The sequence below is a fragment of the Ixodes scapularis genome, unplaced genomic scaffold, assembly GCF_016920785.2.
Source record: "Ixodes scapularis isolate PalLabHiFi unplaced genomic scaffold, ASM1692078v2 PGA_scaffold6__148_contigs__length_123643588, whole genome shotgun sequence".
Taxonomy (NCBI): Eukaryota; Metazoa; Arthropoda; class Arachnida; order Ixodida; family Ixodidae; genus Ixodes; species Ixodes scapularis.
The window spans coordinates 64,815,368-64,830,875 of record NW_024609881.1 but is presented as its reverse complement, the minus strand read 5'-3'; the positions used below and the strand labels follow the sequence as shown (position 1 = coordinate 64,830,875).

The 15,508-nt window shown below is 51.0% G+C and overlaps 1 protein-coding gene across 1 annotated transcript; it reads left to right on the top strand.

Annotated features, from left to right (window-relative positions):
- Window positions 1–13,384: 13,384 nt before the first annotated feature.
- LOC120841390 lies at window positions 13,385–15,180 on the top strand (the record flags this gene model as incomplete). The annotated part of the gene is made up of 3 exons (XM_040212282.1): window positions 13,385–13,558; window positions 14,273–15,101; window positions 15,167–15,180. Coding segments are annotated over 3 exons (1,017 nt in total), but the record flags the coding sequence as incomplete, so codon positions are not given.
- Window positions 15,181–15,508: the final 328 nt, after the last annotated feature.

Genomic DNA, 15,508 nt, shown 5'->3' with positions numbered 1-15,508 from the left:
GCGAAGTGCTTTCGCAGAGCAAGAGCTTGCGATAGAGTGTGTACTAGCTCGCACTGGTCGCCTTCGACCACGCTGTCACCCTGGCAAGCCTTCGGCAACACATTCAGAATGCCCGCATTCTTCATGAAAGCCACAATGTTATGAATATGCCACAACAATGCCTGGCTTTCATTTTTTTCTAAAACAAAGCATTTCTGAAACTTTGAAAATGCAGCAGTGCATGCTCATTATCTTTATTACTGCTTAGTACGTGCTCACTCACGCTCACGTTATCCAGGTTGAAAAACTTGTGCACGGACGGGGCATATTGAACACTGGTGGTGTCTTTTGACTGAAGTAATATACAAAGTATAAACAGGAGCGATAAAGAAACACAACATTTAATGCCAGTCATCTTCACTTTTAGAAAGTATCTCAACATAAGATTAATTTGACATTTCGTAGTAAGGGTGCTGAATTCCAGACATGGTGACGCAAACCGTTTCGATAAAAACGTAAAAACAAAATGTATCTACTCCATACAGGTGCCTAATAGTTTGATGACTAGGAAACAACACAGAGGACTAGAGAAATGTGATGAATATGAATGAATAAAGCTGGTCATGAATTGAAGCATACTTACGTATGCGAGCCACACAACTTGCAGCTGCCATCTCAAGAAAAACAAACAAAGCCTTTAGTGATTTTGAAATTCGAAACTATCCTGGCAGGAGTTTCACAGACACAGACTTTGGCGATCGCACTATGTGATCAGCAATCAGGCTACAGGTGTTTTCTTGATTGTATTAATCACCTTGATTGCAACTGGCCGTAGCTGTGAGTAGACTAGAATAAGACAAAGCCTCTGAAGAAGGCAGCTCGTATTTTACTTCTTCTGGTTCTCTCCCCGAATGCATCACACTCGCAGAGTGTTGCACAGAGAACTGGAGTCAAACGAATTCGCCAAATGCACCAAGTGCGGAAGACTGATGCTGCCGCCATCTATGTTGTAGAAAGAATACCAACCTCAAACCGAAACTGGCGCTTTGCTGTTCGGAGTGATGGGCGAGAGTGCAGTCGCTACCAACGTTTATCTACAAACGTTGGTCGTTGCAGCCTGTAGTTTATAGTCGCGATGACTTCAAGCAACTCGGCTGTCATAGAGATAGTTACAGGCGGCGTAAATTTCCGCAACCGGCTCTCCATAAAGCAGCTGGTTGCGATCTTTCAATTTTCTTAACCGTTTACACTGAAGAAAACTGATGATGCTGTCCGAGCAGAAGCTTGATCCGTTTGAGCATGGCATTATGCGTGGACCACTGAAAAGGTACGGCTTAAAACTAGTCTGCTGGAATATCCAGCAAAACTTTTCGTGGGACTTTCGATTTCGATTTCGATTAGCCTTGGTGAGGGCGTCGAGAACGAGAGCTTTCTCGGAACAAAATACGACGGGGCAAGTTAGCTGACGTAGGTAAATGTTAAACATGATGATGTTGCCCAAGCCTCGGGTAAAGTCATTATGTTTAGCTTTTTCTGATGCTTATTGGGCAGTCAAAGGTTTCTGCTGGGGAAGTTTTGTCGACAAATGTTCAACTTTTAACCCGCACACGTTGGTGATAAACATCTCGGGGGCCGCTGATGCGTTCGTCCCGAGCATTTCTTTACACACTGGTATATTTCAGCGTTTGTACGGCCAGAGAGCGACTTAAAACCTCCAAATAAAGCACGGTTTGTCAACTGCTTCCTTCATGAAATAGGAGACGCTCACACTTCAAGCTCGCGTTTGATTCCGTTGCCCGCAGGACGCAATTTCTATCAGAAAACTACTTTTTTTCCTTTCAGTTCCGCGACACATCGTACCAGACGAACTTTCGTCGTCTGCTCCCGCTCCTCGCCGGCCTCGCCGGAGCGAGGCATGACGGGATTGCATTTTGGCGCTCTCTCGATTTTCTCGGTGCAGGGAGTGCATGCACGCGTGGGGTGTCAGCGATGAAACGAACTCGGAGAGTGCAACCACTTGTGGAGTGCCGGCTGAAACGAACGCGCTCCACGCTGCGAGTGGACACTTGTGGGCACGAGTGCCATGAAACGAACTCGCTATTAGCTTCTTCAGTGCAAGCCGGTTGAGACCTTGATTACCAAAATCGGGCTCCCGGTGAGATGGAATGGAAAACTGAGAATTATTTCATGGCCAGGGGTCAAACAAATACCAGGTGCATTGCATGGTGAGAGTATTAGCACCGAGAAGTTTGGGTGGCGACCCCTTACGGCGAGCCGGGGTGACATCATGCTGAGGACAAAATTTATCCCCTCACTCGCCCTCCAAAGGCCGAGACGGCGCTAGCTGTCGGCATGCTAGTTTCTGTTTTCTTTTTTGTGCGCGTTTTACGTAGGAAATGTGACTTATTATATGCGGCCTTATTGAGGTATGGTCTGTAGCTGCAAGCAAAACTTCAACCAACATTCCGAGCATGGTTTCCAGGGCAGACAGCGCATGAATCACAGCTGGTATATGAAAAGGAAGAAATGCCACCACTTAGCAGGAGCATTGCAATATATTTACATCTCGCACAATCAACGCTGCTGATGATGTGAATAAATTAAGAGGTTTTTTCATCTTTGTTTCTAAACAAAAACGACTCAGCGAAAAAGCTGCACTCTGCTCGAGCAACATGTTAAATATATTCTGGGCCATAAAGAGAAAATCGCAAGTGAGACCACCCAAAGCCTTTGACTTAAATGCCATTTGTATGCCCGCAAAGCGGGGTCTGATGTTCTCCTAACTCATAAACCTGCAAAGAACAAAATTTCAGTGTCTCAAACACTTACACCGCCACTTCCACAACCCCTCGCACAATCGCCTTATATCGTGTGGAGGGGGCGGGGGGATTCATCGACGGAATTGCCTCCACCGATAGCTTTCCATACTTATAACCCAATTATAAAGGTAAACGTGACAAACACGGTTGGAAGAGCTATGAAAATTCTGTCGGTATAAGTCTCACCCAGCGTCTTGTACACTGGGTAAACGAAGCCCCGCTTCTCAATGTGCTTACAGCACACACCGGCCGATGTTGACGGTGCCTTTCTTTCTCATCCTTAGTCTGACTGTCCATGCTTTCTTTAATCTCGAAGTCTTCAGGTGGTAAAATATGATACCGGCTTCTTTTTGGAAATTGCACTGCAGCGCTGAACAGTAAATCAGCATGATCATAAACCTCCGATCGTGAGGAAAGGGGTGCAGGGAAGCGAGCCAGATGCCAGAACGCGAAGCGGAGTCCGTCGCCAGACATCACGGTACACTTCACCCAATCAAGACGTGGCGATCGCAGCGACACTTGTGTTTGCTCTGAAGACTAATAGTATGCCGTGCAAACAATACCATTGATCTCCACGACAATTTGCTGTATCGCGCGTCTCCGCTTGGTCGTTGCAGCTCAAATGCGGCCACCGGATGGCCACCTTGGGACACAGATTATCAGTCAAGCTTTTGGAGCATTGCGGAGGCTGGGCGGCAGCGAGCTGAAAACATGTTTTCTGCTCGTTCGCTGTCATTTGCCGAAGAAGTTTCTTAAAACACCGAACGGTGAGAATTGTGTTTGAGAACACGTGGAAATTTTTACGAAAGCTTAGCACTGCAAGAAAAAGGAGCAACTCGTCTAACGCAACTCTCGCCGTTCTGGCGGCATGATCAAAGCTTCCTTGGCATGCCAAAGTGCTGCATCTCTGTCTTCGCACGCTTGAATACCGATCAAGAATTAACGCCGTGTGGACTTGTTTCGTGAGTGCAACGTGCATGAAGATGCATGTGCCTCTGGAGCAGCATTTTACTTTACTCTTACGACTGTATTTGTAACTTGCGGCACTTGCAGTCCAGAAACGGGCATGATCCAGTGGCGACAAAGGAGGGGTAGGAGGCTATGGCGACGGCGACAGATTGCACACAACCATTTGGACGGGCCGCGTTTGAAAAACTTTCGATCTCGCCGCTTTATACTTTTGCCTTCGAAAACCTACCTTCCTCCACAGCATTGCTCTATTTGTGCTGTCATGTGATCCATTTGAGTAGATTTGGAACATAGCCATGGTTAATACGTAATAGCAACCACCGATTTCGTTTCCTATTGATAGCAACTCGCTGGAACAGCTGGGCGATAGAGAAGACGTCTACGTGCAACATACCTCCAAAGCTCAGCCATGGCATCGATTCTTGATAAGTATCCATGCGTGAAAAGGCACAGAGACGCAGCAGTTTGGCAGGCCAAGGAAGCTTTGACCACACCGCAAGACCGGCGAGACTTGCGTTCGACAAGTTGTGTCTTTTTCCTGCGGTGATGCACTTTTGCAAAAAATTTCGTGTGTTTTCAAAGGAAATTCTTGTTGTTTACACATTGCGAGCGTTTGGCACTCCTTTCACTAAACAGACGGGAGCGCCGCCGGAGACTGACACTCAAGCGCGCTCTTCGTGCTCAGGGCATTTCTTCGAGCACAAGTAACTTTTTCGCGCTCCGTGATGTCACGTCCACAAACAAGATGGCTGTGCTATTGTTGAGATTGCTGAAACGAAAGGCGTAACCAGACAGCTGCTCCTTTTCAGTCAATTAGTGCTTAATCCAGCAGGTAAAAACAATTTGATTTGAAAGCCAAGACAGCAATTAGCATTCCGGAAAAAGTTTGTTCGTGCATCTCGCCTGAAAACGAATTCATCCATCTAACGGTAGCGTGCCGATAGCACAGCGACAGTAAGGTTGCTGAAATGAGGACACATTCGGACTGCTGCCTCTTTTATAGTGCTGAGCCCAGAGAATAAAGTACTTCGATGGGAAAGCCGAAACATCAGTTAGCGTTCAGGAAAAGGTTTGTTCATGCGTCTTGCCTAAAAACAAAGTGATATATCGAACGAGCGTGCTGATAGCTCGACGACAGAAAATTTGCCGAGAAGACAGTGGGACGGCTGCCCTTTTTAAAATGCTTAGTCCAGCTGCAGCGAATAAAGATACTTAGATTGGAAAGCCGAAGCATCAGTTAGCATTGCAGGAAAGGTTTGTTCATGCATCTCGCCTGAAAACGAATTCATCTATTGAACGGTAGGTTACCGACAGCGCAGCGACAGAAAATTTGTTGAGATGAGAAGACAGTCAAACCGTTGCCCTTTCTAGGATGCTTTGCCGAGAGAATCATGATACTTCGAATGGAAAGCCGAAACATCATGTTCATGTCTCGCCTCAAACGAAAGGACGTGCTATCTATTGAACGACGGTGTTCGGGTATCGGCATAGCACATCAACAGCTTCCGTCCAATTCCTCTCGCTGCAATACGGAACCACGAAATATCTGGCAAGTTTGAGGGTTTCGTGCGTCGACAAGCAGGTTCAAGAATTTTTGTCTTTAAATTAATTATCAACAGCTTGCATGGTCAATAAACAGATCGGCCAAGGTACTCTTCCCCGTATGTGCTCGAAGCGAGTCTCCAAACCTCTCAGGAATATTTAAACTTTCGTAAAAACTTCATAACGTCGCCGTCTCTTTTACTTTGTTCCCTGCCCCTCTACACTGGCTTTAATTAATTTAGCACCGAAATAATTTTGGCTTCTCCCACCCGTATCCACGGGATGCCAGGTTCGTCATAACCGTGCGGTCGGAAGGAGCTTGTGCGGCTCGTCGATAGATTCGGTGTGTCGTGCTCCTGTACGCCATGCGCCGTTCAGTTGCTGTGCCTGGAGTATGAAACTCGGAGTGTCGGATAGGAGTAAAGGAGTGTGGACTTAAAGGGGCCCTGCAATCATATTTAAGCGCCTACCCCTTTTGCGCTTTCCACGTCCCTTGGGGTTCGTGCAAGCCAGCAGGCACGGAGAGAATAACTAAATATAAGTGAGTCATATTTTAACCGGACGACGTGGAAACCTCCTCCACCTACGTTGCCGAAAGCGTGCAATATGTGACGTCTTTGGTCTTGGGCTCACTACTGGTCTGAGCCGCTAAAAGCTTTTTTTTTTTAGTCGAGATACAAAATATGTGTCGCGAACCGTTTCAATTATGTATGAAAGTAGTTTTTGTTCGGTATTTTAGATCAGAAAAGAAACAAATGCAGTTTATAAAGTATGAAAACAAGAAAAGACCCGTCGACCAACCCCAGGGGGGGGGAAGGTGCCGCCGCTTCCAATGCACCCTCCTCAGAATTTACGGCGCTCCGTGAGGGCCGCCATGTTAAAACTTGATACCAGTGTTGCTGCATCTGTAGGTCATTTTTAAGTTAGAGCTGACGGAGCAAATCTGGCCACGGTGCAACGCCGATGTACGCTGGAAGCTAGAACCGGTTTGCTTTCGTTGTTTTTGTTTGGTCGGAGCAAGTCTAGCAACAACACACGTTCAACATGGCGCCGGTATTGCTTCGGCAGCTTCGGTTTGACCCCGTTTGACGCGGTTTTCGAGCACATGTAGCGAAAACGTGACCGGAGAAGTGCCCCTTGATGGTCCCGGAAGACGGAAAGTATCATTCGTAATCGTCGTGTGTGCTTTGAAAGCGAAGGGAGTGACAGGGTCCACGAGTGCGCAAGCACAAGCCAAGGTTCACGACAGCGCTCCGTTGACTTCGGCGATCTCGTTCTGTTTGGTGCATAGAGATAGGTTTGGTGCAACACGGCGATGCGGCAAAGAGTTGAAACGTTCGTGGTCAGTGGTGCGGTGCTTGGAGATAGAGGCCCATACTAACACGAAGCGCAAATTGGTTATTGTGGAGTTTAAATTCAGCGGTTTCAGGCCCGTCGTCGTCAGCTGATCCGGTCCAGCTGGTCCGGGAGGACGCAGTGAGCGCTTTTAAAAGTAAATCTTCCTTTGTTCCGTTTCAAAATGTGGAAGATTCTCGACGCATACCGTGAGTAAAAAGCTACGGGCGTTTTCAGCGAAATTGCGTTGTTTTAATTGAACAATGGACTCCGGATTGTTGTCCTAGACCTGCCGTTTTTATGCTTCGTGTTGTTGGCGTTTGCACAGCGACGCACACCGCCCGAGTAGATGATTCGGTTATGCAAACGACCGGTCATACAGAATTTCAGTGGAACTTAAGTCACCACCGATATTTTCTTGTAAATCTCGTGTGAGTTTGTTGGGCTCGTCATGTGGTGTGAATAAATTAGCGCAACGTTTCCTACCTGCCTGCGGTTGCATGAACTGAGACCATTTTTTACGTAGTGAACACAGCGTTTTTTCTTTATTTTGGAAAGAGGTGTTGGGGAATTTATTATGTTACAATCACTTGAGAGTTCAGAAATTGGAGAGAGCGAGCACGCTTTCCCAACTTTGTCTCTTTTCTCTCTGGCATTGCCCCTAGTTTCAAGTTGCAGTTTCAGTAGACATGCCTACTAGCAGGTACAAACTGCTCTAAAGCGGACTCCGTGTTTCGCGCTTTTCGCAAGGTGACTGGGTAAGTGCTTTTGCGAGGTATGCGGAATACACAAACGATTTTGTTACGCCCGTCGGTTGCGTCTCTCCAGCAAAACGAATAAGATGATCTACAAAGGCGCAATCACAAGCCAATATTTACGATAACAGTGCATTTGATTCGGTGGTCCGTGTAGTTGTATTTTACCCTGCTTTCTGCAACACCGTGCCATGGCGAAGAGCTGGAACATTCACGGATTGTGCTGGGCTACCGGTTGACCCAAAGGCGGATCCAAAACTCCGTTTTTTTTTTGTGTGTGTGTTTTTTTTTTGGGGGGGGGGGGGTGGGGGGGTGGAGGGGGGGGGGAGGGAAAATCTAAAGCAAGATAGACAGGACTCGGGTTGCGCCTTTTGTTTTAACCGCTGCAGAACCACAGTGCACCGACGGCCCCTAGATGTGCGCCGCTGCGCCGACTTTTGGTTCTAAGCCGTGCTTTGAAGCCGCCGCCGCGGACTTCACTCTCGGTTGAAGCGACGGAGTGGTTCTCCATACCCTATTTCGAACCCTCGTCCTTGAGTACCGAGCCTCCTACCACCTGGCAGGCCGGTAGTTGGTGTTATTTCGGGGGATCCACCCATGTCAAATCGCCCTCCGAGAAGGGGGCAGGGGGGGGGGGGGGGGGGGCGGGGGCGGCCGCTTTGTCGCCCCCCTCTTTGTCCCGCCGCTGGGTTGACAGAAGCCCGCGTCGCCCGCATCGGGGCGACGCGGGCTTCTGTCAACCCAGCGGTTGACTTTTTTTTATAGTGCACTTGGGCTGTTGTAGTGGCTCTAGGCTGTTGATGCTCAAGCCTTTCATCGGCGGCTTGCCGCCAGCTGATCCGGCTGCTCGACGGTGAGGAAGCGGCGAAAGTTACCTCTGAAGTAAATGTAAATCCTTGTTCATACAGTTATCCGGTGTCAAAGTGTGGAAGGTGTCCAACCTGTATTGAGGGCGGGAACTACGGCGTTTTGCCTTGCTTTCGTAACCGAAACCAGAACAGCGAGATAACTGCCTTGCGTACTCCAAAATGATGAGAGCAATAAGTCGTCAAAAACCCGTTTCTAGGGTTTCAAACCAAGTAAACAAGACAAATATAATTCAAATTTATTGTCTGTATGCAGGAGGACTTATGTAACACAACAATACATTCTCGTTCCAAAACGAAAAAGAAAGTAAAACTCAGTCCGCCGTATATGGCAGCAACTTCTCCGCTGCAAAACCTATGCTGGCAACGTAAGCGGTTTTAATATGGCAGCCTCCGCTTTGCGCCGCGTTCCCTTTCCCTCCTTCCCCCCCCTGACAAACCCTCCACCAAGCGGCGCAAAAAAACGGCGCATACTAGAAAGCCCTAGTGGGATGAGGCTCCGACGAACGGCGAGCGTAGAAAGGTCCCGGATGTATTCGGCGGCGCTGCGGTCGTATACCGGCTCGAGGATCCGACCAGTTCCAAGCGTTCCGAAGGCTTTCGGCGCCGGCTTGGCTGGCGATTTGGCCATTTGGCGGTATGGCAGTGCGAAGTGGCTCCTGTTCTGAACTGATCTTTACCCTGTGTTTGATGTCGTTTGTGGCTAATGAAGTGTTATGGCCAACTAGTCTTTAATCGCGCGGCAAATGCAATGCGAGCCACCCTGGCCGCCCGCTTCATACAGCCGAGTCAACATGTGCTTTAGTGGCGCCCTCTCGAGCCTTCGACACTGAGTGCGGCAGCCTTGAGCGCTCCATGAGCTCACTACTTCACGGCCACTCGAGCCAGGACCTACGACGTCATGAAGGAGGTTCTTTTTTGCTTGTTTTTGTAATTCTAATTCGCCTATAACTTTTAAAATAAAGCGAAATTTTAGAAAAGAAAAGTTTCTTTAAGTTACTACGTTCAGTGCGCTCAGGTTCGGTCCAAATTAAAAACCAGTCAAAAAGTTATCACAGGGCCTCTTTAACGCGCCCAATGACGACAAACGACCAGAAAACATGTCTTCAGCACGCTGCCGGCCAGCCTCTCCAACGCTCCAAAAGGTTGATTTTCCGTGTCCCAAGATGGCCGTCTGGTAGCCGCACTCACGGAGCGGGGAAGCGCAATTTAGCAATTGTCGTAGAAATCGGTAAAAAAATATGGAATGCATACCCTCTTAGCATCCATCAGGTAGGGATAAGCATTATGTGCAGTCTATATGCCCATCAATGTCAACGCATGTAGCCGTAGGCAGGCAGTCGCATCCATTCGAAGATCAATCTGGCCTTCGTCAGGCACCAGCTTTCGCTTTCAGCACACAGCCACTGTTGGTGGGCTTCGAGGCTGCTCGTATCTTCGCCCTCCACGGGCGGGGCGACCCCGGTCTGTAAACATAGAATATGAATATGGCAGGTATTATTTGATAACACTTTATGTTTTGGCCGTGTAAAGAAAATCTGCATTCCATTTTCTAACACATCGGTTATGAAATAACAAGGTCAGGTGGAACGGCCCGAGTTCGCTGACTGAAAGACAGAGAGAGGGCTTAGCCTGAACCCATATCCTAGCAGCCTTCGATACTGGTGTGGGGGGAGAGGAGGCTGAACCTCTAAAGATGCCTTCAAAGGATTCTCTAATTGCTCAACTCCAAAGTTTCGGGCTGCTGCACTTCAGCGTTCTGAACTTTTTCCAACATATATTTGCGCTGTCGCTAACCATGTTCTCTTTGCCAATTTTTTACACGCCCCTTCTCCTCCAATCAAAACAGCACGAGAGCCCGCCTTGAACAGACTTGGCATCATCGTGTGTCATATATCCCCGATGATTGCCTTCCCCACTAATACCCCATTCACACGACTGTAAAGGTACCTTTAGCTAAGGGACCTTTATTCTCTGCGGCCAATGAATTCACGTTCTTCCGCGCGTGGCGCGTGCTCGCGACCCAAGAGCACGGGCTCATTCGCCGGTAGCAAAGGGACCTATGTTAAAGGTACCTTTATGCTGACCGTGTGAATGGGGTATAAGATGCATTAAAGCCAAGGCTCGAGCACGAGCTCATAGCATCGCTAGATGGTCGCACTGCACGAACCCTCGTGCAGCTTGAGTATCTACTAGTACTGGTAAAAGCGAGCGAGTTGAAAGTGAATACTTAAAATTGAAAGAATAAAACGCGAAGGACAAGCACAGGACAACCACGTAAAGCCTGGTTCAAACAGTTGCGTTTGACTGCGTTTGACGCCTTGCGGCTGCGAGAAACCAGGACATCCCTGCTGCTTATATCGCGTGCCAAGATGATTCCTTGAATTGGAATCCACGCTTAATACGAAGCACCGATGTGCCGGCGACTCGCTTTCGGTTCTCGACGCAACGCAGTCAAACGCACTCAAACGCAATTGTCTGAACCGACCTTTACGGTACAGGCTCACAATAAAGCTGTGAGCCCGAACAGTCTCGCACGTCTAGCTTTCGCTTTAGTACATCTCAAGATGGGACGGAATGTATCATAATAGAAGCGATGTGGTCTCACCATTTTGAGCAGAAGTGCGTGAGTAGCCGATGCAATTTTCGTGGTCGCCTGCACGTAAACACCCAAGGAGCTTGTACACAACGCCGGCATTCATGTGGCTTGAAAACAACTTGAGCGTTGGCTTGGCTTGGATGTCAGCTGCCCATTGTGCTTAATTGAACTTCACGAAATTTTCTAAATTGAGCGGACTGCTTCCTGACTTCTGCTGTCGGCGCGTATGTCTGCTATTTGGTGGTTTCCGAGTTCGACGACTCGGAAATCCTGGGTGTACCACCGCAACACCCTCTTAACACGATTTCGGTAGCCGCAGGGTGTTAAAAGGATGTACGAAGGGTGTAGGCCTTTCCGTACACCCTTGAATTTTCAAAAATCATGTAAAAATGCTGTAGGAAGGGTGTGAGCTCGGAAAAACACCCTTTTAACACGAACATGGGTTTTGAAATTTTTAGTGTGTACCGTAGGAACCGACAAACGCTGCCCCCTCCTCCCGCCCATTTCAGACGCGCAGACGCCGCACTTATCCGGCAGGCGCAAACGCATTCACTGCCATCACATCACGTCCTACGTAGAATTCACTGGCGACCCAGCCACCCCCATTGTCAATGTTGTGACACCTACCCCTGGCCGCATCACACATACTGGGCGTGCCCCTTTACCCCCCTCATCCCCCCCTTCCCCCCGAAATCACCTCCTGGGAGGAGTGGCTGCGCCACCCTTACACATCGCCAAGCAGACTCTTCAAGCCCTCGAGGGCTCATGCCAAGACTGTCTCGGCACAAGTGCTTCAGGAGTACGAGGTCCTGACCGCATCCCCCCCCTAGGAGACCTGGACCAGGGTTTCCTGAGTACAAATCAAGTTCATTCTCTCTCTATCTCGCCGAGTCGGCCGAGGGGCGCGAGCGAACACGTCACTCTCCTCTCCTCTCTCGGCTTCTGATTTGTCGAACGCACCGCAACGCTTCGGAGAGTTGAGCGACTCTCTAGACACTGGCGTCGCGCTACGGAGCGTTGCGAAGGCGCGCGTCGCATCGCAAGCGACCGCTCCTGACCGCAAGGACGCCGCAACGCACTCAAACGCGTTCAAACGCGAATGTGCGTAAGGGGCTTAAGAGGTACTTAGGTGTACCTTAACCCTTTTTCACTGGTATACAAGGCGATTTTTTAAAGCTTTACATAATTGTTTAAAAAGGTCGTGACAGCTACAATTATGTGGTTTGTGCAGGTGAGTTATACAGCCAGCGGGACGTAGTAGAGGGGCCTAATCGTAACGATCAGTCGGATAATTACATACAACTTGTTAATTAGCTTTTAGAGCGCAGCTCTTAGGGGCCCGTTTCCAGCCTGAGTGGCGTCGCCGTTGGCGTCGTCGTCGGCGTCGCCGTCGCCGTCGCCGTCGGCGTCGGCGTAACCGCGCCCCTCCCCCTCCTCCTCCTCCCCCTCCTCCTCCCCTCCTCCTCCTCTTCCTCCCCCTCCTTCTCCTCCTCCCCTCATTGTGTAGTATGGTCCGGGTGGGTCACGTGACCTCGGCGGGAGGGGGTCACATGACCCGTTTCCAGCCTCTGCGGCGTCGGCGTCGCCCCTCCTCCTCCTCCCCCTCCGCTCCTCCTCCTCCCCCCTCCCCCCGCCAAGGTCACGTGACCCCGGGGGGTGACTCCCCTCCCCCCGCCGAAGTCACGTGACGGCCCGCCCAAGGTCATGTGATCCCGTCCCCTCGAGGTCACGTGACCTCCCGGACCTCCGCCCTCCTCCTCCTCCCCCTCCTCCTCCTCCCCTCATTGTCTAGTATGGTTCGAGAGGGGGGAGGGGGTCACCTGACTTCAGCGGGGGGTCACGTGGCCTCGGGAGGGTCACGTGACTACCCCCTCCCCTCCCCCCCCCCGAGATCACGTGGCCCCCGCGAGGGGAAGAGGAGAACGCAGGGGAGCAGGGAGGATGAGCAGGGCGGACAAATCCGAATTTTAATTTCTCCGAAAAATTATTTTAAAAGACTCTTATCTCTTATCCCTCGGCCGGCTTCGGCTTTCCTGCTGCACGGTTGAAAAACCCTGCAGCAGAAAAATAATAGAACAAAGAGAAGCTAAAAGCTGCTAAAGTGCGTTCATTTCTTAAAAGTAGCGCACGGTGCGTCGATGCACAAGGCACGTGCAACGTGCAGACTTTGGAAAGATCATGGCGGCACAGTGCATATTCAAACTAGATTTCAGATGCCATGTTACACTGGCCATGTTCTTCCCAGAATAGGTGCACGGCACGTGTCTCCAGCATTCCCACAACAATCAATGCAGCCACTTTTGTCAGGATGGAGGGGCTATAGCAGCTGCTGCTAAACGTGCTGCACGAGCAGAGGGTCAGCACCGCCGGCGCCGTGATCCAGCATGAGTGATATCACAAAGACGACGACGACGAGACGTAATCAGGCAGTTCTTTTTTCACAAAATGAGCGAGTCAGATGAAGCAGCTGCTGCTAAACGCACTGCCCGAGCAGAGGCTCAGCGCCGCCGGCGCCAAGATCCTGCAGTGCGTGCCGCCGAAGCTGAAGCTAAACGGCGCCGTCGACAAGACCCGGAAGTGCGCGACGCCGAGGCAGAGGCTCATCGCCGCCGCCGAGAGCAGCCAGAAGTGAGCGCTGCTGAAGCTCAATCTAAGCGCCGCCGTCGAGAGGACCCTGAAGTGCGCGACGCCGAAGCAGAAGCTCATCGCCGCCGTCGAGAGCAGCCAGGAGTGAGCGCCGCCGAAGCGGAAGCCAGAAGCCGCTATCGAGAGGACCCGGAAGTGCGCGACGCCGAAGCAGAAGCTCATTGCCGCCGTCGAGAGCAGCCAGGAGTGAGCGCCGCCGAAGCGGAAGCCAGAAGCCGCTATCGAGAGGACCCGGAAGTGCGCGACGCCGAAGCAGAAGCTCATCGCCGCCGTCGAGAGCAGCCAGGAGTGAGCGCCGGCGAAGCGGAAGCCAGAAGCCGCTATCGAGAGAACCCGGAAGTGCGCGACGCCGAAGCAGAAGCTCATCGCCGTCGCCGAGAGCACCCAGAAGTAAGCGCTGCTGAAGCTGAATCTAAGCGCCGCCGTCGAGAGGACCCGGAAGTGCGCGACGCCGAGGCAGAGGCTCATCGCCGCCGCCGAGAGCAGCCAGAAGTGAGCGCTGCTGAAGCTCAATCTAAGCGCCGCCGTCGAGAGGACCCGGAAGTGCGCGACGCCGAGGCTGAGGCTCATCGCCGCCGCCGAGAGCAGCCAGAAGTGAGCGCTGCTGAAGCTCAATCTAAGCGCCGCCGTCGAGAGGACCCGGAAGTGCGCGACGCCGAGGCTGAGGCTCATCGCCGCCGCCGAGAGCAGCCAGGAGTGAGCGCCGCCGAAGCGGAAGCCAGAAGCCGCTATCGAGAGCACCCGGAAGTGCGCGACGCCGAGGCAGAGGCTCATCGCCGCCGCCGAGAGCAGCCAGGAGTGAGCGCCGCCGAAGCGGAAGCCAAGCAAAAGGCAAGGATCGCTAAGCCTGACGGTGCAACAAAAATTTTCCAACGGCTGTTTAGAGACAACCCGTTTGGGAGCGTATGTTCAGTCTGTGACCGGCTCTGGTTCCAAAACGACTTGCAACCGCTACCGGACAGATGTCACGAGACCCTAGAGCAATCATTTCCAAACTCGGACCTAACCCAATTCAAACTGTGCTCGACCTGCATACAATCAGTGCACAAGTGTCATATTCCTCATCTTTCCTCAAGTAACGGTTATGTATATCCCCCGAAGCCAGCCCACCTCCCACAATTGAACGCGGTGAGTGAGAGACTCATATCTCCACGAATTCCTTTCATGCAACTGCGACGGCTGATGCACGGTGCAGGTCAGCACGGCATTAAGGGACCAGTAGTGAACGTCTGTGTTGATGTGGACGACATGGTGACAATGTTGCCTCGTGCCATCGAACAAGACCGAGCCCTCAATGTACATTTGAAGCGGCGCATGCTTGCGAAGACGACCTACCTGGCAGGGGCAGTAAAAAAATGTGATCTGCTGCCGTGGCTTAAGCTGCTGTGTGATAGCACGCTGTACAAGCATTATAATATAAAGTGCGATTTTGCCCGTTTGGGCGATATCGTAGAAGTGGACGAACACGACGAGATCGAGTTGCTCCCGCAATGCTCAGACCTCAACGATCCGATCCAAGTGGCTACAGCCATGACTCTGGCTCAGCACACTCTCGTATGGGACGAAGACAAGTTTCTAGCGATTGCGCCAGGTGAGGGAAAAAGGCCCGTGAGCGTACTTTATGACGAACACTCAGAGGAGCTTTCGTTCCCACAGATCTATCTCGGTGAGCCGCGCCGAGTAGATGCCAGCGCAAAACCGACAGTCTTCACACACGCCATGAGTGAGATCCGCAGATCAGACCGTCGAGGGGCCACCCCGCAGCACGTACTGTACATGGCCATGAAAGTGTTTAGGCACCGAGTAGCCGGTGACATGTGTGTGGCCTTCCGTAACATAAAGGCACTGGAAACACTAACGAAGCAACAGTTGCTCGACAAGGATTTTGTGCAGCAAGCGGTCGAGCACGACATGGCTTTCATGCATGGTATTCCCAACACCGTGCAGTACTGGACAAAACGCAAGAAAGACCTCTTTGCTGTGATACGGCAGTTGGGT